This window comes from Lotus japonicus, chromosome 4, assembly GCF_012489685.1.
Source record: "Lotus japonicus ecotype B-129 chromosome 4, LjGifu_v1.2".
Taxonomy (NCBI): domain Eukaryota; kingdom Viridiplantae; phylum Streptophyta; class Magnoliopsida; order Fabales; family Fabaceae; genus Lotus; species Lotus japonicus.
Window position 1 is genome coordinate 60,829,405 of NC_080044.1, and position 23,833 is coordinate 60,853,237.

Genomic DNA, 23,833 nt, shown 5'->3' on the forward strand with positions numbered 1-23,833 from the left:
AAACTCAAATACTTATCAAAAGCTCTCCAACGCCTTAGACCCTTAGCTCCCAAAAGCTATTGAACCTCATGACAACTAATACTAGGGACATTTTGGCTACAAAGGAACTGTGACTTATAAAATGGTTGGCATCCCGAGTAGTAACCCAGAGGAAGACTATATTGTCATAGAGAGCTCCATCCTCCACATACTTCCGAAACATGGCATTAATGCCCTATCTACAAATAATGAACACGTAAGGAGATAGAGGATCCCAATGACGGTGTTCCCAGAAATGAGCAAAACTCATTTAGGGAAAACCATCCATCACCATAGAAAAGTTTTATGTAGTAACACACCTCATAATAATTGCTTATAAAAAAAAACACATCATAATCAACTTCACCCAATGGTTCGGAAACTCATCTGAGTAAGATTACCCTTCAGAAAATCTCATTCAATTCCATCAGTAGCCTTTGACACACCAGGCTTCAACGACACCACCCTCTTCCCACTTGTGATTTTTTTTTCTTCACGTTATGGAAGCACTCAAAAGCGATTAAACATTATTCGTGATCGGTCTACCAATCACAAATGCGCTCCGACTCTTATCAATAATATCAGACATGATTGATCTTATGCACTTGCAATGGTTTTGGTAGCCAGCTTGAACAACACATAATGTTACGGTTCGATCGAATGAATATCGTTCTTAATCTAACAAAGCACATTTAGAGATTGGAAGACCGACCTCGTTTAGAGAATGAATCACAGGTGATGATCATTCGTTTACCGCTTGGAGCAAACATTCCATTAGTTACTTAGTCCGACCTTGAATAAAAACAAAAACAGTAATCAACTATTATTAAATGGAAAGTTTGTGTTTCCTCCCTAATCCTAATTAGTGTTGCTGACAGAAGCTTTGGTCGTTCCATGATCTACCATTCAACCCAACCAATTCCACGATCTAGTTGAACACAACTCCACTCCACTTTCTCAACAACCAAACAAACAATGTTTTCTTGTGAATCAATCACACTCTGTGAATCAGGGACGTAACAACAACGAAACTAAACCATGTCAAGGAGCGTGGAAGAGGAGATCAAGATCAACAGCGATGTGGTTGATCTGAACTGCAACGGATACGACACCTTCCTTGTCGTTTCGTCGGTTCTGTTCATCGTGTATCTGGTGGTGCGCGCCAAGAAGAACTTCAGGAGGCTCTTTCATGGTGGCTCATACATTTTGATTTCCTATTATGCCCTCCTCTGGCTTGTTACCCTTTTGAACCTCGCTTGGTCTTTTCTTCAGGTACATACATGCCCATCAATCATATCTTCCCTTTCTTTGCGAAATTTCGGAACTTGTTGTGATTCTCTTGAAATTTCAGTGGTTTTGGTGCAGAATTTGCATCTGGGTCTTTCCCGATTTCTTTGCATTTTTTTGTCACAGTTTTTTATGATTGGCTGTATGTTTTTTACATTGTCAAGTAGGGTGAGTGTTGCAAGGAATGAAGTGTGAGTGTGAGAGTATTGTTCCTACAAGGAATTGTTAATTAGGTAGTAATGTACTTGGTAAGGTAAATCAATATTTGGACTAGTTCATTTTGGTTGAAGAGAGTGCTAAAAGATATCTAGATGACATGCAGAAAGAGTTAAATATTTTTTTGAAGTTTCAAATGTATACAATGCAGCAATGCTTTACAATGCACAGGAAATAATGATAGAGGGGTTAGGGTCTGATTTCACCTTATTTTCCCTTAATGCATTTATTGAACCCAAACCAAGTTCTTAGTCAGAAATCAACTCAGTTAGATAATTAAGTTCATTTCCTTGGTACCGCAATCCTTTATTCCTGACCTTAGTTGACTAATTCCTTAGATTGGCTTATTTGGCAATAATCAATCGAAGCAAGGGAATTTACGCAAGATCACATTTATTTACACCGACGTCTTTTCATAGATCATCAACTTATGTGGTGATTACTTCAAGACCTCCCGTACACTAATTTTTCGATTGGATATATGGACATATCATTATCTTGTGGTGGACCAAGGCATGTAAAGCGTTACGAACAGAAGGAATCACTTGATCAAGGACAAAGAGCTTGACTAAAAGCATCGAATCTGAGGTGCAATTGAGTTTAAATTTGGATCCATCCTTCCCTAGCCTAAAGAATATGTTTTCACATGATAATAGAAGCAAAAGAGCAAAGAGACGGAGAAAACTCTTCTAGATCCATAGAGTAGAAGCTAGATCGGAGCTTCCACATTCAAGGCTTGTATTCCTTTGAAAAGCAGTTTCAAAGACGCATGCTTCATGATCCCTCTCTCTGCCAAAAGATTTCTCTAACTTTTATAATTTTTATACTGTTAAAAATAATTTTCAGCACTGACCATGGAGTGCTAGATTCTTGGTGTTGGGCCCCATCAAGGCTGATAAGCTTTCTTACCTCTTCCCATTGGCCTGAGCACTGTAGGTCCAGAGCTTAGTGTTGGCTATGCAGCGCTTCATCTGGTGCTCTTTTTGTGAAAGAAAGCATGAATTCAAGAGCTATACAATGATTACATTGCTTGATAATTCTTGACACAATAACATGTCGTAGCTTGGCCCTTTTTCAACGAATTAAACCATATTGCTCAAGAATCCCTATGTAAAATCAGAGATTATCTTTAACCTTTCAACTTCGGCTTCTTTTTTGCTTAAACAGACATGGCAGTGTTCTCCCGGAAAGCAGGTTGCATGGAATCTCCTGTCATTGTTTACGACATCTGGTATGCTATGTCTAGAGATAAGCTTGATGGCTTTCTTACTAAAGGATAACTACATGAATGCCATGGAAGCTCTAGCACACACTTTCATTGTATCAGGAATTATTGTCTTTGTGGATATCCTTCTTAAGGTGAGACTGGTTTACATTCATTTAAGTTATATACATGCATGTGTATGCATATTTACTTGTTTTATAAAATATAAGTGAATTTTTATGCCCCTGTTTGGTGTCTAAATTTATTTAGTCTTTCTCGGTTTCATATAATTTTCCTCTGTCCAGGCATTTAATTTTCTCCGCACCAGTTACCTGTTTTCAAAACCATAGTCTTAAGCTTCATCTAGTTGCAATATATCTGCTTAGAAAACCATAGACCTTTGTATTAGCAATATGCAAAGAAGAAAAGTAGTCAGTTGGCTAATGAATCGTCATTGGTTTATATCAGCAACGCTGATCAGTAGTTTGATTGCAACCTGATTTGAAGCAGCATCATAGAGTTCCATGAAAACAATTCTTTAGAACGCTTTACAGCTTCTATGATACTAGAGAAAATGTGTTTGACTTGACAAGCGAACTTGTTTTGGTAGTGATTCTATGGTAATGGTAACTGTCCATAAGTTCATGTTAGAGTCCTCTGTGAATGTCCATGGTCAAGTTTTCAAAAGGCCATAATGAATAATTGCAACCTCATTTTTGCAATCTTTATGAGTTTTTTGGTTTTTGCTATATGATTTTTGAACTCAACTCTATCATTCAGTAAAAAAATCACTGTCAGTTTTCAATGAATACTAGGACCTAGATGTATCTTACCTGGTCTGACAGATATAGCGTATGTTTTGTGATGAAATACTGGTGTGTAGTATGTTTTAAGATTGTAATACATTACTGGGTTTTAATCACATGCTTTATCAAATTTAATCTTTTATTGAGTTGGAACAGGTTTCCAGATTACTACAAAGAATTGGCTTCAGTTACATCTTATGATTGGGGGGGGGGGGAGACGGGTATCTCATGAATGTTAAGAATATGAAAAATGTTTTAGCTCAAGAAACGGCTGTGCATCTGAAAAATATTGTGCTGGGGAGATCCAAACATGGTATTGTAATAAATGAGGAAATATAAATCCTTGGATTAGAACCACAAATACATATTGCGCATAGGGGTGGAAATAGGTCAGGCGGCTCGTCAGGGGCCTATGGCTTGGCTCGTTAGAGGCTCGGCTCAGCTCTGCTCGTTTATTAAAAAGGCCAGGCTTAGGCTTAGGCTTTTTTAAAAGCTTGTTTAACTAAAAAGGGCAGGCCCAAACTATTAAAAAAGCCTATTTGGCCTAACAGGCCAGCCTATTTATATATTATTTTTATTAATAATATAAATAAATATAATATAATAATATATTATTTGATTTTTTAAAACTGATGTATAGTTTAGTATAAAAGAAAACCCCAAGTCCCTACCCTAACCTAGATTAGAAACGTTCCAGACATATTCAATGATACAGATTTAGTTTTTGAAATGCAATGATACAGGTTTTTTTATTTGAAAAGAAAATGCAATGATATATAAAAGGCTTATTAGCCCGCCAGCCTATTCTTTTGATAAAATTGTCTGTTAAATAGGCTTTTAAGCAGGCTTGTAGGCCAGGCCAGGCCTTAGAAAAAGCCAGGCCAAACCACAAAATTTGGCCTATTGATAGGCCACAGGCCAGGCTTGGGCCACGAAAAGATAATGCAGGCCAGGCCTAGGCCACGCAAAGCTTGGCTCGGCTCGGCCTATTTCCACCCCTAATATTATTTGTGCACATACATGATGAAAGTGTTCATGATGTAATACCTCATTGTTGCTTTGAATACCTTAAACTGCAACATAAACTTCACCCCTACCCCCCTTCCTTAGGAGATGTAGGAACTAGGAAGAAATGTTACTATTATGTTGGGGTTAGCATATTAAAGTTTGATAACTTGACTTAGTCATTGAATCAAGCTCTATTTAAATGGCAGTTCTTTGTTTTTCTCTCAGTTATTTTGATGATTGCTTATCCCTGACATGTAATTTTTCGTCTCTCTTCAATATGAATTATTTTTATTTCCTAAAAATAATAATAATAAAAAATAAATAATGGTAATGATAATAATAGTGGAAGTCACACAACTTGCAATTATTTTCCTTTCATGGCTATTTCTCCTTGCATATGAAGCACAATGTTTACATCCCGTCAGCTTATGCCTGTTCGTTTCATATTTACTCCTTGAATGCTACCAACACGATCTTTTAAACACTATCCAACACATTTCATGTGATTGGTTTATTTTTCAAAAAGTCAACACATTTGCCTCAATTAAAAAAATGTGTAGACTTTACAAAAAATATACTAATCACGTGGAGTGTGTAGGAGAGAATTTTAAAAAAGTGTGTTGTTACTTGTTAGCATTTTTCTTACTCCTCATGTATGGTTTCTTGACTCCCCTTGTGCTAATTAAGTACTTCCTTATCAGGCAATCTATGTTTTTGGATTTGGGGTCCCATTGTTCAATAATGATGTTGGAAGCACTGATACAATCAAGTGGTGCTTGTGGATAGTACATAAATTATTGCTCGCTGCAGCATATGGCTTCATTTTATTTGTACACTTCTCTAAATGGAGAGAAAAGCTGCCTCGTGAGTATAATGTCTTATTCAGTTGTCTGTTATAATCTAAACGGATTCATGTACCAACTTGAAATTTTGTGTCGCCTTTGCAGCGAGGCCAGCTTTTTACAACTACGTTGTTGTGATGTTTGTCTTCAGTGCTGTTACTCTGTTTGCTTGTGGGCTATCAGGAATTGGCGCTGGCCTTGGCAGTTGGTAAGCCTATATCTTTTTTGTAACTAGAAGGTGTACTCAGTTATTATCTCTAAATGATGGATTTTATGTTTATTTGCAGGTTGTATAATCTTACTGTGCTTTGTTATCACTCATTATATCTTCCATTTCTGTATGTAACTTTTCTAGCAGATTTTTTCCAGGCAAGCACTCTAAGATATTCACTGTTTCTTTTTGGTTTTCTATAATATGTGCATGAACATTATATTATGTGTTTGCACTTGGTGCAGGAGGAAGATTTCCTTTTGGATAACGCATATTACTCTGAAATGAAAGATGCTGGATTCTTTGATGCTGAGTGGGAATAATTCCTCAGCAACTTCTAAATGGAAGGAAGCAAAATCATCTTTTGTTCTCTGCACTGTAAATATTTAGACTCTCTAACTAAAAGTCAAGTGAAGCTCTGCTCCATCAACTTCTTAATGATATGTTGAATCTGTATGACACTATGACCCTACATCCTCCTTTGTAATGTTGCTAAAGGAATAGTGCTTTCGAACTCCATCATATTTCTATCATCCAAGAATACAGGAAACAAGAAACCAACTGGTGCTTGAAAATCAAAATCAGCCTCAAAATCCAAACTAGCATTGATATTTGCCAGGCTTCAAATTCATAAGTATCTATTCAAAATACAAACTGAAAATTAAAGTTCTTGAACATCTACTCCACTATCTCCCTATTCAAGACTGACATGATAAGCAATTACATGTTCAAGGCACACAATGAGCACTGCATTTTATAACATGCACCTCCTGACCTGATGGATTACTTGCTATGCAAGACCTTCAATTTTGGAGAATGTTATCCGTCTTAGAATTCAGATTAGATCTAACTCCACCTTAAAAGCTAGGTCATGGAGATGATTTCTATCTTATGTAAAGATTATTTAGATCATATTTCTAGTCAATTCAGGACCTTTTACACTCGGCATGAGAGGGATCTCTTTTGACTTTGATGATTTAATCTAATAATGTAAATTATTTGATATAGGCTGGTGAATTATTCTTTAGATTTTTTTGCATTAAAAAGCTGTTTCTGAATAAGATTCTTTCTAGGTCCAAACCATTGAAAGGAATTTTGTTGCTAACTAGTTTGTATCTAATTGTCATAGTCTCATAGACCTCCTTTACTCTTAAAAGTTATAAAACCTAACCCAGATTTGTGTTGACTGACTCTGCCCTTAGTTGCATGCTGCATGCCTACTTAGACGGCCCAGGCAATTTATAAATTTATAATGCCTGTTTCTCGAGAAGCTCTAACAAGTAACAAGTAAGACTGTAAGAGCCTAAAGTTAATAATAATAATATTTCATATCTTGGTAACTGCTCTATGGTACCTCCTTATTGAACCACTAATCACAGTTACTGCATTTTTTTGTACTAATAAATCACAGTTTCTGCATTGTGTAGCTACTTTCTTGTACAGGCTCATTTTCTTTTCATGTTGCTCCTCTTTTCCTTGTGTACATGTGAGGGTTAGTGTTGCCATATTTCTATGTAAAAACTAAAATCATTTAGCTGTTGTTGGTATCGCTGAGATATTTCAATTCAGTATCACACACATATGAGAGCTAGATTTGCCACCCCAACCATTAGATTTCACACCTCAATTTTCGGATTTTTAAGTTCCGAATTATTTCGGAATCTTAGATTCCGAAATTAATTCGTGATTTTTAGTTCAAAATACATCTAACACCACACTTTTGAGTAAAAAACCACACTTTTGAGTAAAAAACTGCTTCGGAAACCTTATTTCCGAAATATTTCGGAAACTGAGTTTCCGTAAGTGGGGTGACATTTCTAATGATGGGGGTGCCAAATTTAATGATCCACACATATTTATATGAGAAGCAGGGGATAGATTCCTGTGTCATTATTTCTGGCGATTCACAAGTACATGTAGTAGAAATAACATTCAATTAGATGGGACCATGACATGTGAAGAATAATTATATCTTCACACCTCAATTTTGAGATGTGGAGAGGTGGAGGAAGAGAGAGATAAGAAGAAAGGAGAAAGAAAGTAAAGATGTGATATGTGATTTGATTGATAGAAAAAAGAGAAATAGATAGAAATGAAGGTGGAAAAAGAGTAGAGATATGTGTATATATCATTACTCATATGTGAAACATATCTATGAGAAATTTTCTACATGTTTTTTTTTTATAATTAGATTTTCTACATGTTTGGTTTCTCATACTCTCGCCTCAGCATATGTAATCAAGGCAGTGACGAATCCAGAAATTTGATGTAATGAGGTCAAAATATATATATAAATTCGTAACAAAAAAATTATCATATACTATTAGAAGTGATAACATTTTTTTACCAAATGGGGCACAAGTGATGACATTTTTTACCGAATGAGCCATCAAAAACTACATACCTTTACTACTCAAGTGAGAGTATTTAGAAATGTGAGACACACGTGATGACATTTAGCAATGTGAAACATAAGTGAGAGCATTTTTTATCAAAATGACCATAAAAAACCACATACTTTTACCATTCAATTTTTTTTCTAATGTTTTTTCAAAATTTAAGTGAGGGCACTTGCCCTCATAGCACTGGGGATTTGGGTTTGGCACCCCACCTATTGGGTTTGGCACCCCATGTATTCAATACGGAAATTTAATTTCCGTTTTCAAAACGGAATTTAAAATTCCGATTTGTTTTTTATATGCAATGAACGGTTGAAAATGTGCCACATATGCTAAAATACATAACGGTTTTTTAATTTCCGTTTTTTTCGTATTAAAATCGGAATTTAAATTCCCGTTTTTAATAAAGTGGGGTGCAAAACCCAATAGGTGGGGTGCCAAACCAAATTCCCATAGCACTGCACCTACATCCGTCCCTGAATCAAGGCATAAGCTACACATAGAAATAAGCGATTAAAAGTGACACATGTTTTATCCAAACGTACTTTTAAAGGTCCTTCATTCACATTCAAAGCTTATGAAAGTTTTGAGTGATGCTTTGAAATTTGTGCTCAGTGCAGTGGATTAAAATGTAAAACAAACACACCCTACTACTATCAACCCTGCCCTGAACCTTTGGCTAATGGGTCAAGAAAATGCTCATAGGCCACTTTATTTATTTCTCCGACCGTTTCTTTGGATGTTTGAAGTCACAAAAGATAACACAAGTGACACACTCCCACAGGCCACAGGGTCCCCCGTTCATTGCTCAGACCTACTCACCTTTTTACGAGTCCCTATGCAACTATTTCTTCCTTTGATATAGGGTAAAGAAATCAAAAGAGGAGCGTGATCAATAGCATATTTACTAGGAGTAATGACTAAAATTGCAAAAGTACACTTCCACTAGCCATTTACAAATAGTGAAAAACTAAAAATATTCACTCTGAATATACTCACACACTCCCACTGTACTTAGTTTAGCGTAGTTCCATATTTAATTCTCACATTCTTGTAAGTTGAGAGTTTAAATTTTTAGACATTTGGTAAAATTTTAATTGAAGAGCAGATCATCTGATGCTCATACCTTCGACTATTTAGGAGCGAATATCTATTTAACTCTTCAGCATGTCATCAGCGCTTTATTGAATATTTTAGAGGTAATTTCTCTTCACAGTACCATTTAAAAAATATATGATAGAAGAAAAATAATATAGTGTTAAATGTCTAAAAATATCATTACAACTTCACTGCACAATAGTCTATACACAGCAATCCACTCTTCTCTATGCTATATTTTGTCCTGTTACTCTCATCTGATCTCACATTGTCTGTCACGCACCACTCTCATCTCTTCTCTCTCTCACAAGTCTGAACCTAGCTGAGCTGTACCACGTTTTTATCCAGAAACACCATTGCCGCCTCTCCTAACCCTTCTCTGTTCTTACCCTTAACATGGCAGCTCTTGCTCTTGTAGTGCTTCTTCTGGCCACTCACTTCCATTCCAATCTTGCTGCAAGTATGCTTTCAAACCACTTTTTCTCTTTTTCTTTTCCTTCTCCCTTCTCTCAACAACTCAAAGCTTCAAAATATTACTTGTTTAAACATGGAGTCAGATCTTCCCCTGGTTTTAAATATTCTGAATGCTTGATCTCTGTCTATGCTTTCTTTTTTCTCACAACATCTTCAAATATAATTTTTTTATATATTTCTTTCTGCATTTCATCCCTTCCTTGCGTAGTGTTCTGTATATTGTGATTTCTGTCTCATGGTTGTTCAAATGAGTTTCCATTTTTTACAATTTTACTGAAAATTTTAACTTTTTTTGCTCTGTTTCTTCCACATTTGTTGTTTTCTATGAACTGAAAAATCTTGTGCAAACTCTGGTAGATGCTGCTACTTGGTGCATTTGCAAGGATGCAAGCGATGCAATCCTGCAGAAGACATTGGATTATGCTTGTGGAGCTGGTGCTGATTGCAACCCACTCCATACAAACGGGCCTTGTTTCCAACCAAACACTGTCAGAGCTCATTGCAGCTATGCAGTGAATAGCTTTTTCCAGAAGAAAGGTCAAGGACAAGGGACCTGTGACTTTGCAGGAACAGCCACTGCTATTACATCTAACCCCAGTATAAATCTTCAATCTCTCTTTTCCTTTTTTGTTTTTACATTTTTCTTGAACAAAAATGGTAGCTAATTAACCCCTTTTTTTGGTTCTCTGTTTTTCTTGTTGTTGATGAGCAGGCATTGGTAGTTGTGTCTACCCTTCAAGCGCTAGGTATGCATTTGATCCCTTAGTTTCTCAGATTCTCATTTTTTTCTGGCTTCTTGTTAAGAATCATTCTGCAACTCATTTGAAAATGAAAATAAATGATGGGGAAAAGTTTATGTGAGTTATTTGGTCTTCAAGCATATTGATAGTAGTATAACTAATTAGGTGTTGGTATAGTTGTTAGGAAGTTAGACCCTCATTAGGGTGTGAACTGTGAACACAAGTTTAATGGGTGGAGTCCTATTCATGGAAACCTGGTCAAATTGGGTGAAGTTGTAGTTATCATTAACATTAAGAACTTTTCATGCCGGCGGGGCCTTTACAAGCGGTGCCGCTTGGCCCTCGAGTGCAAAGGTAGAAGGGAACTTGACTGCAAGACCCACCTAGGTGATCCGACGGTGCTGAGTGGTAGGGTCTAGCTCAAAGGATAAAAGTTACACTAGGGATAACAGACTGATCTTCCCCAAGAGCTCACACCGACGGAAAGGTTTGGCACCTTGATGTTGGCTCTCTGCCCCCGGAACAACTATAGTTTTCTAAAATGGGCGGGGACGGGCATTCAGGTTAGGGACCAAAATTGTTGATAGCAGTACCGGTGATTTTATCATAATGGGGACTGGGGTACTTGCATAGATTAGTCATTCACATGAGAGGGTTCTCTTTGAGTAATTGGGTGGGGACATTGCCTTGCTTGCATTAGGTCATTGACATATTTGCACCATGACAATTTCAAGTGTGTAGTGTTCTAGCATTTTCAAGCTTTTATATTGAGAAGGGTGCTATGATTAAAAGTTAAAACTGATCAATGATTATGATGATTAGTAAAATTTGATAATTGCTTGCAATGTTCTTTTTATATGCAACTTTTTTGACTTACCCGTACATTGATTAAATAGGGGAAAACTTTATTCAATCCAAACATGCCCTCCTCAGTGAAATTATTTGCTAGATGTTACACGAACAGGCACAAAATCTAGCACATGCTCAATCTCTATCATTTGTCTATTTTTATTTATTTTGCTTTACACACGTGGTCCCATTTTTATCATTTGATTTTGACAATATTTTAATTTCACGTTGATGCCTCCAACTCATTTGCCCAATTAATAGCCGTTGCAGTGAGACAGTGAGCTTTTAACTTCATTCATCATAGATGCGGCTATAATTGAGATCCAATAAATTGAGTTTTGAAATGAAAAGTGCAGCATCATTAGCAAAAGACAAGTTTGTTCCAATTGAACACGCTTGTGTCTTGCTTTTATGTTTTTTTGCCTTTATTGAAGAATAAAAGTTTAAAAAACCCATGACAATGTAAATGAATTTACATAAATATTTAGTTGGATTTAATCATTTTATTTTACTATATAACTTAATTAAGATTTAACAAATAAATAAGAAGTAAGATGAAAGTATGCGATTGAATGACTACAAAATATTTGCATCATCGAATGTATATTAATAATTTTAACTACTGTTCTTTTCATATTAGTTTATAAATATGCTTTTTATAATATTTATCTATTGAGTACTAGATAAAGAAACAAGTTTAATTGATAAAATAACAGTTAATTCTATTTTATTATGAGAATCATTGAAATGGAGTTAAATTTGTGCGTGTCAGCATTGAAGTTTGATTTATTTAATTTTTTATATAGTCTCCCATGCTAGCATTTGAGTGAGTTCATGGGCCAGTAATTTTTAAATTTGATCTTGTGATGATAAGAGACAAACAAAAGCCGCAAGGACAGACAGGGTCCTTGAGATATGGTCCATCAATTTTCCGAAAGGCGAGATCTTCTTGATGTTTGTGTACCTGTCTTGGCGGTTCTTCATTTTTATTCTAACAAGTTTTGTTGGGTATTGATTTCATATTGGAGGTTTGTTAAAGTAAGAGTCATGGCATAGATGAATGATGGGGTAGTGAGATTGAATATCTACGGGTGACTCATATATGACATCTCCAATAAATAATCTAGGATATGTTTTGCTATCATTTTAGAATTTCAGGTTAGGCCTAACCTTGCCTCAAAAGTAAGTTTAGAGGTGAGAATTATATTCCCATATATAAAGATTATCTAGGTTATATTACTAATCAATGCGAGAGGAAATCGAAAACTTTAGGGGTGTCAATGAGTTAGTGCTATGGCCTATGGGGGAAACTTGTTAGTTCTTCAAATGTTTGTTGTGTTTGAAAATTCTTCTTACAATCAATTATTAAGCTAGATAAATTTTGAGGATAAGTTTATTAGAGTAACTTTTTAATTTCAGAATTGATTTTGAGAACAGAAAATCTAATTCAAACATGCTACATGTGTGAGTGCATGAGCATCAATTATAAAGTTAAATGTTAATTCTGATGTGAAGTTTCTTCAAGTAGTTTTTGGATTCCATAATTAATTTAGAGAGAACATAAGCTGATCTTGACAAGCTATCATTGGCTTATTGCAGTTTTAAATTTTTTTAGAAAGCTATCATAGAAAGGCTTAATGCATGTTTATAAATTCTTTTATAATTGAATCTGAAGGCAAAATTAATTATGAGAAAAAGCTGACTACTGGTTCCTTTTCCTAATCAGCGCTTCTGGCACTAGTACAACCCCAGTGACAACTACACCATCCTTGGGCACTACCCCTTCTTCCACAGGCACTCCATCAACAACCACAGGCACTCCATCAACAACCATTGGTATTCCATCAACAACCACTGGCACCACTCCATATAGCACAACTCCTGGGGTGTTAGGTGGGATTGGCACTGGTATGGGGCCTTCTGGAACTGGCATTGATGACAGTCATGGCGGGCTTAGACTTTTGGACATTGCTTTGTTCTCTCCATTCTCAATCACCCTCTTCTATGGCTTGATAATGCTTTTGTGGGCTTGAGAAGAAAATTGACCATGAATGTGGCCTGTTACTGTACCAATGAATGTGTTGTTTTTTAGGTATTGGACTTTGAGTCTTGAGATGTTAGCTTTTGCTTATTTTATTTTATTTTTCTCCACCTCCATCCAGTTCATGGGTTTAAAGAGATGGGCTTTTGATTAGTTATTTAATTTGATTAGAATTTGGCAACTCATGTTCTTAGGTTCCTTGTTAGTTAGTATGGAGAAGTACAGAAAATATTAATATTGTCAATGAGAAGGAACTGAGGAGACACCTCTTTATCTATCAACTAGTTGGAGGTTTCTAGAATGACTTTGTCTGAAAGCTTTTAAATGTATGGGGTTTTTAATTAAGTGCATCTTTGGATACACGGTGGAAACCACCATAAAGTTCAAATCATGGTGGAAAAGATAAGCGAAATTGTTTTTTAGAATTGTTTGAGGTTAAAATACACTGATGTTAAAATCATGGTGTAGAGTCATAAAAGATGAGTGAAGTTGTAATTGTCCACTATAATTTTGACTTAGTGTGATTTTACATGTATTAAGTTAGACATCAGAATTATCTTAACACTAAAGCAACATTATGTAGCTTCTCTACTAACGTGCTTTTAAGTGTATGTTCAACACATTTCCAAACATGATGTAAGTCAATATTGGTAATGGAGTATGTGATGCATGGCAATGTGTTGCATTTGCTTGCTTAGATTTTTCTTTTCTTTCATTATCTAGCTGCATGGTAGTCCACCCTGTAGCTATGTTTTGCATTACTTGCACCCAGGATGTGGTTGGCAACTCTTGATTCTTGCTAAACTATAAAATGATGGATTGATTCTTCAACTGTTGCAAAACTAATAATGGGTAATCTACCCTTAAGAAATATGTGACTTAAGCTTTTGTAAGTATCTGGCACTCTGACTGTACCAATCCTTCAAATGCTTCAGCTTCCTTCAAAGATAAAACACAATGGCATACACATTTCTGCAACAGATAAATGAAGGGGGGAATTGGACTTAATAGAGAAATTATTTTCCTTTCTTTGATTTCAAATTTTGTTTTAACAGTAATGATTTCTGTTATGGCGGTTCCCCATGAAAATACACAAAATTTTCTTCCAAGAGATCCATCTTTACCTAACATAATTATTTGAAAGGATAAAGAGCAATCCAACTCTTGTAATCAAAGCCCGAACACTAGAAAGATAATGATGGTTTTTACAACAAACCAAAATTTGAGTAAAAAGTAACGAGAGTACAAATGATTGAATGAATCAATTCAATTATCTCTGGATTCAGAGTTTAGGTATATAAGTACAATGCTCTCAGCATGTGAAAGTGTATCAGAAGTTGTTAAATCGAAACTGAGGAAAAAAAAACTAAACTGAGCAGAAGGGTAATTGGTTCTGTATTGAATCAGATTTCATATATCCAGACACACACACACACACACACACATATATATTGCTATACATCCTTCACTCGACTAACACAAGCTACATGAACTCAAATGACATGTTGTTCAAAGTAAATCATTAATACCTGAACTGATCAAGTTCAAAGAATTTGCAATTTTTGTTAACTCTTGGCTTCCAAAATACAGTTATGACAATTTGGTTTCAAATTGAACTAGTTGATCTTGTAACAATTTTCCCTCAGATGAACTTCTATCATTCATGCCATTGGGCTATGAACCATCTGTTTTCCATTGCCCTTCTTTCTCTGCAATATCAACATCATACCTAAATGAGTGTTTAAGTAGTTTGACAGTTGAATTAACTTGGTAGTTGGCGAAATAAGTATTTCTGAGGGGTATATACTCTTGTGAATTTAACTTGGGATAATTCTAACCTAGCAATCTTGGATAGTATTTAACCAAAAACACTGCATCATTATTTTTACACATAGACCATCAGCATATTTCTATGTTGATGATGCCACTGAGACAGATCTCACAGTTTTTAACAAAGATAAATACATAATACATCATATATAGGTTCTCCTGCAGCTGGAGTTACATGGAACTGTCCACTTATTTACTGATACAATGAAAGTTAATTAGGAAATCTACTTGGAAAGCCACAATAGATGACCCTCAGGGAAGAAATGACACACGGGAACCGTTCCAGGCTTGACTTTGAGTGCTTGGAACGCCACATGATCTGGATTCCATGTAGATGTGTTTCTATGACAAACAGCAACAGATTTGATTCTAACCCCATCATCTCCCTCCAGGGGCACAAAATATGCAGTACTATTCTGTGATTCTTGACACCTGAAGACAACATAGGGGTAAGTCATAGGATGACAACTAATAATGTGATCACTTTCTGATGCGGAGCAATTAAAGCTACAATATCTCCAAAAATTGGAGCACCCGAAGAAATCACGCTGATTGACTATAGTTTTACGTTTATTTATTTTAATTTCATATCTTAGGGTTATTTTGATTTTATTAATTTCAAATCTTAGAGCTATTTAGGATTTTAGGATTTACTATTTAATTAGGATTTGCTATTTAAATTTAGGATTTAGTATTTAAATAGTTGTTGTTTTCTTTTATGAGACATTTTGAAATTTTAGAAATTTTGGAATTAATAGAGAAGTTTTCTCTTTGTCTCTCAACATTCGGTATTTTCCGGTATTCTCCGTGAAAATCAACGAATCTTGGCCTTTGAATTTTCGATATACTGCGGGTATCAACGAGAGTTTGAATTTATCCTTCTACCTCATGCACGCTGCATCACCTTCTAACCTGTTCACTCCATCTTTCACTAAAAGATTTTGTGGTTTAGTTTCCTTTCCCACCTCTGTTGACATAGCGCGCGCATTCTTCCCAAGCTTGGAAGTGATGAAATTCATCATGGATTCCAATGAAGTTGCACAGTATTTTTCCTCTCCAGTATCCACCAGAGGCGCTTCTTCACAATCACCAATGGTTTTCTCTACAATGTCAGCATTCTTTGAGTTAGGTTTCACAGAAAGGATATGCATTACCTCTTTCATCTTGTCTTTTGAGAATAGTATCTGCTATGAAATATGGCGAGGCAACAATGGAACTGCAGATTTTATCTTATTCAAGTGTACATAGAACTTGTTCCCGGGATGGAGTTGACCGTCTGGGAATTGAAGAAATATGCACCTGATGAAATCTCATGCAGCTGATTGTCACTAGCACCAGGATTTACAGGAACATTTGCTTCGTTTGGTAGTTGAGTCTTTTAGCATCATAAAAGAAACCATTCTCTTGTGATGGAATCTCCTTAGAACCTAGGTCAGAAATCGGGAGTTCATCTTTCCATTGAGTCTTTTTAGCATTATAAAAGAAATCCTTCTCTTGTGATGGAATCTCCTTAGAACCTAAGTCCGAAATCGAGAGTTCATCTTTTGATTGAGTCTTTTTAGCATCATAAGAGAAATCATTCTCTTGTGATGGAATCTCCTTAGAACCTAGGTCCAAAATGAGGAGTTCACCTCTTGATTGAGTCTTTTTGGCATCTTAAAAGAAATCATTCTCTTGTGATTTTTTTTTTGATAAACCATAAACCATTCTCTTGTGATGGAATCTCCTTATAACCTATCATAAATGGGGAGTTCATATCTTGATTAAGTCTTTTTAGCATCATAAAAGAAACCATTCTCTTGTAATGGAATCTCCTTAGAACCTAGGTCCAAAATCCGGAGATCATCCTTTGATTGAGTCTTTTTAGCATCATAAAAGAAACCATTCTCTTGTGATGGAATATCCTTAGAACCTAGGTCAGAAATCGGGAGTTCATCTTTTCATTGAGTCTTTTTAGCATTATAAAAGAAATCATTCTCTTGTGATGGAATCTCCTTAGAACCTAGGTTCGAAATCGAGAGTTCATCTTTTGATTGAGTCTTTTTAGCATCATAAAAGAAACCATTCTCGTGTGATGGAATCTCCTTAGAACCTAGGTCCAAAATGAGGAGTTCATCTCTTGATTGAGTCTTTTTGACATCTTAAAAGAAACCATTCTCTTGTGATTTTTTTTTTGATAAGCCATAAACCATTCTCTTGTGATGGAATCTCCTTATAACCTAGGTCCTAAATGGGGAGTTCATATCTTGATTAAGTCTTTTTAGCATCATAAAAGAAACCATTATCTTGTGATGGAATCTCCTTAGCACCAAGGTCTGAAATAAGGGGTTTATCTTTTGATTGAGTCTCGGTATCAACCCTCTTCCCCGTGCACACATCTCCTCCTGCGAGTTCTTTTAAGATCAATGCTATTTTTAAAGTGAACTATGTCTGCAATGCACTATGACTTTAAATGCTCAATATAATGGTTTAACTTCATTTCATTTGTCCTTTACTATATGCATAATTTGTTATTCTAAATTTAAAAAGTTGCCATCATGAGAATCAAATACATGTGAAAGGAGGCTTACAGAGGGACTTCACAACCACAGAATTCAGAAGCTAATGGATAGGACTAGAAACTGACTAAACTGACCATGTGTTAGAATATAATATAAAACCATTAAAGTTGTCTTTACCCAACAGCTTATCTTGGCTCTATCTTTAGCCAATGTGGGACTTCTAACACACCCCCTCACGTCCAGGATTGAACAGACTGGAACGTGGGATCAACAACGGGTGGCCCAAATATGGGTGGTCTCCACAACAAATGGATCTAGGATAGGCTCTGATACCATATTAGAAATTAAGAGGCCTATACTCAACCACAAAAGCTAGCTCTTCCAATCCCAAAAGCTTAAGCTGTTGGGTAAGGACAACTTTAATGGTTTTATATTATATTATAACACCATGATATACCAAATATAGAGAAAGGAAGGGATTGGGGAAGATAAAGTTTTTTTTTTGAAACAAATAAAGCTATACCACTTGTGAATCAGAAGATGTAACCTCCACGCTTGCGGAAGCACACTAAGAAAAAGTAGAAAAATATTAAATAAATATTTCATAAATTTAACGTAGTATGAGACACACCTTATCCAAATCCACGATATTAACAAAATATTCTATTGTCCATCTCCAATTTTTACAATGACAAAATTATAAACGCTCGTAATGCAATTTCTAAAGAAACGAAATGACAAACTCGATCTCTAAATAGCAAACAACTACGTGAGCCGTCACTAAATCCATAGTTATAGTGGTGAAGAAAAATCAAACTAACTTTCCATATTTATATTAACTATTTACTTCATTATTCTTCACATTACTCAATATATAAAACTAGATGAATACTAATTTTCTCTACTTATAATTTGGTCTCGTTACTTGGAAAAACTCACTTTTACACCACATTTAAATTTATAAATTTAAATCGTTATAAATCAATATCAATCAATATATATTAGAAAAGAAGAACTTCCATGGGGCTGATTTAGTGACGTGTCATTCTCACGTTAATTCTCATAAAAAAAATTCCACGTGTCATTCTCAGGTTAATTCTCATAAAAAAATACATTTTTAAATTTTAGATTTGATTAGAATTTATGTTGTTTATTTCTTGATTTTATCTTAATTTATTTTTAGAGTATTCATTAATTTTTATGGTATTTTTATTGAATTTTCGGATTTTTAATTAATTCAAGATTTTATGAGTTTTTATTGTGATTTGCTAGATTTTGATAGTTTTTATCTATATTTATTTTGTACCTTTTTAAATTTTAGATTTGATTAGGATTTAGGTTGTTTATTTCATGATTTTATCTTAATTTATCTTATTATTTATTTTTAGAGTATTAATTAATTTTTATGGTATTTTTGTTGATTTTTTGGATTTTTAATTAATTCGGGATTTTATGAGTTTTTATTGTGATTTGCTAGATTTTTGTAGTTTTTATCTATCTTTATTTATTACTTTTTTAAATTTTAGATTTGATTAGGATTTAGGTTGTTTATTTCTTGATTTTATCTTAATTCATCTTAAAATCCTTAATTAAATAAAAATCCGAAAATTCAATAAAAATAACATAAAATTTAATTAATACTCTAAAAATAAATTTTTTCTTCACCTAAAATTTATTTCCATAACAAATCTTGAAACCGATTTTTTAAAGGTAATTTTAAATCTGAGAAACTCTTTCATAAAATTTTAAAAGATTTGTCTTAATTATTTAAGATTTACCTAGATTACTCATTACTAATACTGCATCAGTCATCTCCTCCCCTATATGCCTCTACTGTGAACCGGTTGACATGGAGGAAAAATGAGGAAGATCACTCGAGTATGCAACTTGTTTCATGTGGTGTTGATAATTGTGTAATGTGATAATTGTGTAAGTGTTTGACATAAATGTTGTTGAGTAATTAGATTATTTTCCTCATCCTCTTTTGATATATTTGTTCCAATGTCTCTTATCTGAATTTTGCAATTGAAACTAATTCATCTTCTGCCCTGAGTTTTTTTCGAAAAGAAAGAGCTTGCGGTGTCTTCCTGTATGAGTCAAATCCCCATCTCGCGTTTCAAGGTATTCAGTTCTCTACTCTTTCTCTTCTTGCTTTGGATTATCAATATTTATTTGGGTTCTTATTTTCTGTTTTCATTTTATTTCTTTATTCTTTTTTGAGTATGAGAAAGAGAATCCTAACGAGAAGAAACTATAGGAACTCAATAATTGACAAGTGAAGAAATATGAATCTAAGTTCGTGTGAGTGGTGAGTTTCTGATTCAGATTCGATGTGAGAATTTTTTATAAGCTTTCCCCCCTCTAAATTTGATTACTTCATTGTGGAGACCCTAAGTTACAGGTGCTCGGAGCTGCTTGCTGATTTTCCCTATGGCTTCAACTCAGATATTTGGTATCAAAGATCTCTTTTATGTTTAATCATTCATTATATTTCTTTTCAAGTTGGTTATGATGTATGAAGGCTAATTAATTGATGTTCTTTTGAGTTAATTTTCTAGCTGAGATAAGATGAGAACGCTTAAATGATGAAATTCAAATCCTTTCTTCACTAGATTTCAGTTTCATTAACAGGTTGAACTTAGCTGTCATTGTTTATGCTTATTTTCTTATAAGTTTTTCTTTTCATTTGTGTATCAGGTTTTTCTTCATTGTTATGAGATAATTATGCTTCATTCTATGAGCATGTCTCCTCAATTGTGATCCCTTTGCATTAGGGAAGTTGAGTCTGGTCAAGTATTGTGATAATTTTTAAATGCTATCATCATCATTGTCCTTGAGTTGGATCTTTGGTCTGCAAACTTTATTTTTCTGGTGAAAGAAAGTTTTGGGAGAATGGGTGATTGATCTCATCTCAAAGTCCAAAGAAAAGTTGTTATGGTATTTGTAGTGAGTAGTTTCTTTTAGTTGTAGAATATAGAAAGTTTTGTATCATATTTTATATTTAATCCAAACTTTTTTATTAAAAGACAAATTTTCAGTGAACTGTGTTTTTGTGTCAGAATAACTTTGTTCTTTTCTTCCAAGTTTATTTGTTTGTGATGCATCATAATATTACGACAATCTAACTATTAAATGATAGTTTAATGGTGCATATTATTTGACTTGAAAGTAGGGGCGGAGACATGAATTTCAGAAAGGGGGCTAAGATATAAATGAACATAATTTGTAAGAAAAATTCAATATTTTTCAACTAAAGAATGTGCAAAAAAAAAAACATAAACAAAACAAAAATGAAGTAGCAGTCCAACCTAAGAAAAACTCATTTGTTGAAGGCCAAAACTTAAAGGGGACATTTTACAAACAGTTGGTGTGCATAATATTTCTAACTCTTTTTTACAAACAAAGCACAAGAACCACAAATTTAATCTCATATAATCAGACCGATTAACAAGGTTATTAAAACTGGACCGTCGATCAAATCGGTGAGGGAATTGGTTCACCGTTCATTAGATCAATCGTAATTGAATTGTGGTCTGACCGGTATAGCCGCTATAAATTAAATATATCATTTAAAAAAATTATATATTAGATTACAAAAATTGATATTAAATAATTACCAAATTTTAACTGAGAAGTTAAATTTATATTTACCTTAAATATCACAGATTCGTATTGATTTCAAATAGTTTTAGAGGATTGTTTAAAAATTAACACAAAAAATGCTTCATATAAATTAAAACTATTCTTTTATATTTTTTATTACTATATTAGAAAGGGGTGCAACTCTATTGTCAAAAAAAGTGCAGCCCAGTAGCTTTCACGTCTAATGAAAAAGGCCCATATGTAACAAAATCTTAATATCTATTTCTAATTTCAATTGTTAGTGGATAACACAAAGGTTTAAAAGAATGTCTATTGAATCTGAAAGATAAACGCAAACAACATAGAGCTCACCCCTTCCTCTTAGCTCAACCTTCCCCTCCCTCCTCTCCTTCTCAAGTCTCACACTGCTTCAATTTTTTTCTTGAGACATTCCTAAAATTCAGGGGTGACTAAGCATGGACAAGTCACCCCTGTGCCTCCGCCACTGCTTGAAAGTGAATTATGTCATGGAAAATCTCTCTTCACTTCCATGTATGTAATTTATGGCTTACGCTCCATAAACTAATCTCAGTGTAACATTTAATATTATGTGTCGTACGACGACTAGAGAACTATTAATATATTCGCATATAAATAATTCCATGTTAAAACTAACATAAAAATTAATTTTAATATTATTTCAGTACCTTTTTTAGTTTTTAAAACCAACTTTAGATGTAAATATAATTAACTGTTTGATAATTTGATGATAAAAATATTTTTGTGGAGATTAGAAAATATTAGTACAGATATAATTTATATTTATTTATGTTTAAAGAATTAAAAGTTTATACAAGGGGAACAAGCATGAAAAATTTAATAGAGAAATAAGTTTTGATATAATTTCTATACTATACAACACAATATCATGTTTTTATTTTTGGGCAACTCTCAATTTGATGATAAATTTTTTGTGCGAAGATTAGAAAACATTAGTACATATATAATTTATATTTATTTATGTTTAAATAATTAGAAGTTCATACGAGGGAAACGAACATAGAGAAATAAGTTTTAATATAATTTCTATGCAACATCTGGAAGCCAAAATAAGTCTTAATGATAGTTTATCTTTTTGGTCACTTTATATTAGTTAATTCAGCATCTGTTTACAAAGCACTAGAATTGAATGTCTGAATTTATACTCTTTAAATATCTACATCCTTATTATGACTGTTCTTACATTCTTAGTATCTTTAAAAAAATTGTTTCATCGGAAAAGCTTAAATTTTTTATAATTTAAAATATTAATTGATGTTTCAAATACAATAAACAAATTCCCCGTGCAACGCGCGGGTAAAAAATACTAGTTTAAGAGATTTAAGTTTCCAAAGGATAATTCAAATGATAAAAATATGAGAACATATGAGTTGGAGAAAGAAACATCTATTAAATTCCTTATTAGAATATTTGGTTGATTAAAAAAATATCATAAATCAAAATCGTACAACCATGTTATACTATAGAAAACTAAAACAATAAATGTCATTTCAAAAACAGCGGATACTTGGATAATATCAAAGGTCGTGTAGCATTGGATATATAAAATAATGTATGAAAGGTCAAATAATAAAGGGAAAAACATGGAAGATGAAAAGGTTCTAAAATTGTGATTTATAGACAGAATATACATATTGATTGATTGAGTGTAATCAATCATATGAATTCAATATGTTTATGGGTGTTAAGTTCTCACAAATATTTTAAAATTTGGTTAAAACTCATTTAGTAGATCGTTCCCTATTATAAGTCACATTTTTTTAAAATAATTTGTTACAAAATATAAGTCACTTTCTAATATCTAGGAAGCATTAAATAATTTTTTCCAAGTTCACCTTCATATTTAATATGAAAGAGATGATAAACTTTAGAAGTATTAACTTGGAGAGAGAAAATCATAAGAAAGTAAATAAGGGTAATCTAGGAAAGTAAATCATTTTTTTTACAAATTTATTACTAGTAACTACTTTTCTTAATCTAAAAGAATTAGTTATTTGTGACTTATATATAGGAACGGAGTATGGAGCAGGTACGAGTATGAAATTTTACCGGTGGAGTGGATGGTGGGTATATATTAACCATGTCCACCCAAACTCATTGACATCCCTATTCACACTACTCGATCTAAGATTTGGACGTGGCTTTCTCTACTTATTTCTTGGTCTCATTACTTGAAAAAACTCATTTTGGCACAACATTTAAATTTATAAATTTAACTCATTTTAAATATTAGAGATCTAAGTCTCCGAACGATAATTTAAATGATAAAAGTCTATAGCAAGATAAAAATTCAAAGATCAAATATTTGAAAGAGGAAATTCACTCATAAAAAACATCAGAGATCTAAACAGTTGTTGTTCTTTGTATTGTCTTTAGTGTCTTTTAGGGTTTTTGATTTTTTGCTGGTTGTGGTTTTGGTTGCTTAGCTTTGTTGTTTTTTTTTTTTTGCCTCGCCCCCTTTTGAACTTGTTCCCTTCTTTTGCATACTAAAATATTGTTTTTGTTCTCTAAAAAACAACAATTGTAAAGAAAAGAACAAAATTAAATCAATAAATGTCATTTCAAAAACAGCGGATACACAGATAATATTTTTTTTAAAAAAGGGTTGTCTAAGCGACCTATGAAAAAATTTGGGTAAAATAACTCATTATTCAATCACATCAAATA

At 33.8% G+C, this 23,833-nt stretch overlaps 2 protein-coding genes and 1 pseudogene across 2 annotated transcripts; 2 read left to right on the forward strand and 1 right to left on the reverse strand.

The window, feature by feature from the left end:
* The first annotated feature begins 863 nt into the window (after window positions 1–863).
* On the forward strand, window positions 864–6,173 carry LOC130713871 (protein CANDIDATE G-PROTEIN COUPLED RECEPTOR 2-like). The gene is made up of 6 exons (XM_057563692.1): window positions 864–1,290; window positions 2,689–2,880; window positions 5,241–5,403; window positions 5,487–5,589; window positions 5,669–5,750; window positions 5,838–6,173. Exons 1-6 carry the CDS (start codon window positions 1,057–1,059, stop codon window positions 5,913–5,915), a joined length of 852 nt encoding a protein of 283 aa, XP_057419675.1. The 5' UTR covers window positions 864–1,056; the 3' UTR covers window positions 5,916–6,173.
* A 3,132-nt stretch (window positions 6,174–9,305) lies between these two features.
* LOC130713249 (PLASMODESMATA CALLOSE-BINDING PROTEIN 3-like) lies at window positions 9,306–13,494 on the forward strand. Its single transcript, XM_057563034.1, has 4 exons — window positions 9,306–9,549; window positions 9,921–10,160; window positions 10,276–10,309; window positions 12,879–13,494. The coding sequence occupies exons 1-4, from the start codon at window positions 9,486–9,488 to the stop codon at window positions 13,183–13,185; spliced, it is 645 nt and encodes a 214-aa protein (XP_057419017.1). The 5' UTR covers window positions 9,306–9,485; the 3' UTR covers window positions 13,186–13,494.
* A 1,459-nt stretch (window positions 13,495–14,953) lies between these two features.
* Window positions 14,954–16,779, reverse strand: LOC130713075 (BURP domain protein RD22-like; annotated as a pseudogene).
* Between the last annotated feature and the right edge of the window lie 7,054 nt (window positions 16,780–23,833).

Excerpts from the sequence above, each read along its gene's own strand:
- LOC130713871 (XM_057563692.1), top strand. The coding sequence starts at position 1,057 with ATGTCAAGGAGCGTGGAAGAGGAGATCAAGATCAACAGCGATGTGGTT. Across the intron at positions 2,881-5,240 it reads TTGTGGATATCCTTCTTAAG|GCAATCTATGTTTTTGGATT; the intron begins GTGAGACTGGTT and ends CTTCCTTATCAG. Across the intron at positions 5,590-5,668 it reads GGCGCTGGCCTTGGCAGTTG|GTTGTATAATCTTACTGTGC; the intron begins GTAAGCCTATAT and ends GTTTATTTGCAG.
- LOC130713249 (XM_057563034.1), top strand. The coding sequence starts at position 9,486 with ATGGCAGCTCTTGCTCTTGTAGTGCTTCTTCTGGCCACTCACTTCCAT. Across the intron at positions 9,550-9,920 it reads CCATTCCAATCTTGCTGCAA|ATGCTGCTACTTGGTGCATT; the intron begins GTATGCTTTCAA and ends AAACTCTGGTAG. Across the intron at positions 10,310-12,878 it reads GTCTACCCTTCAAGCGCTAG|CGCTTCTGGCACTAGTACAA; the intron begins GTATGCATTTGA and ends TTTCCTAATCAG.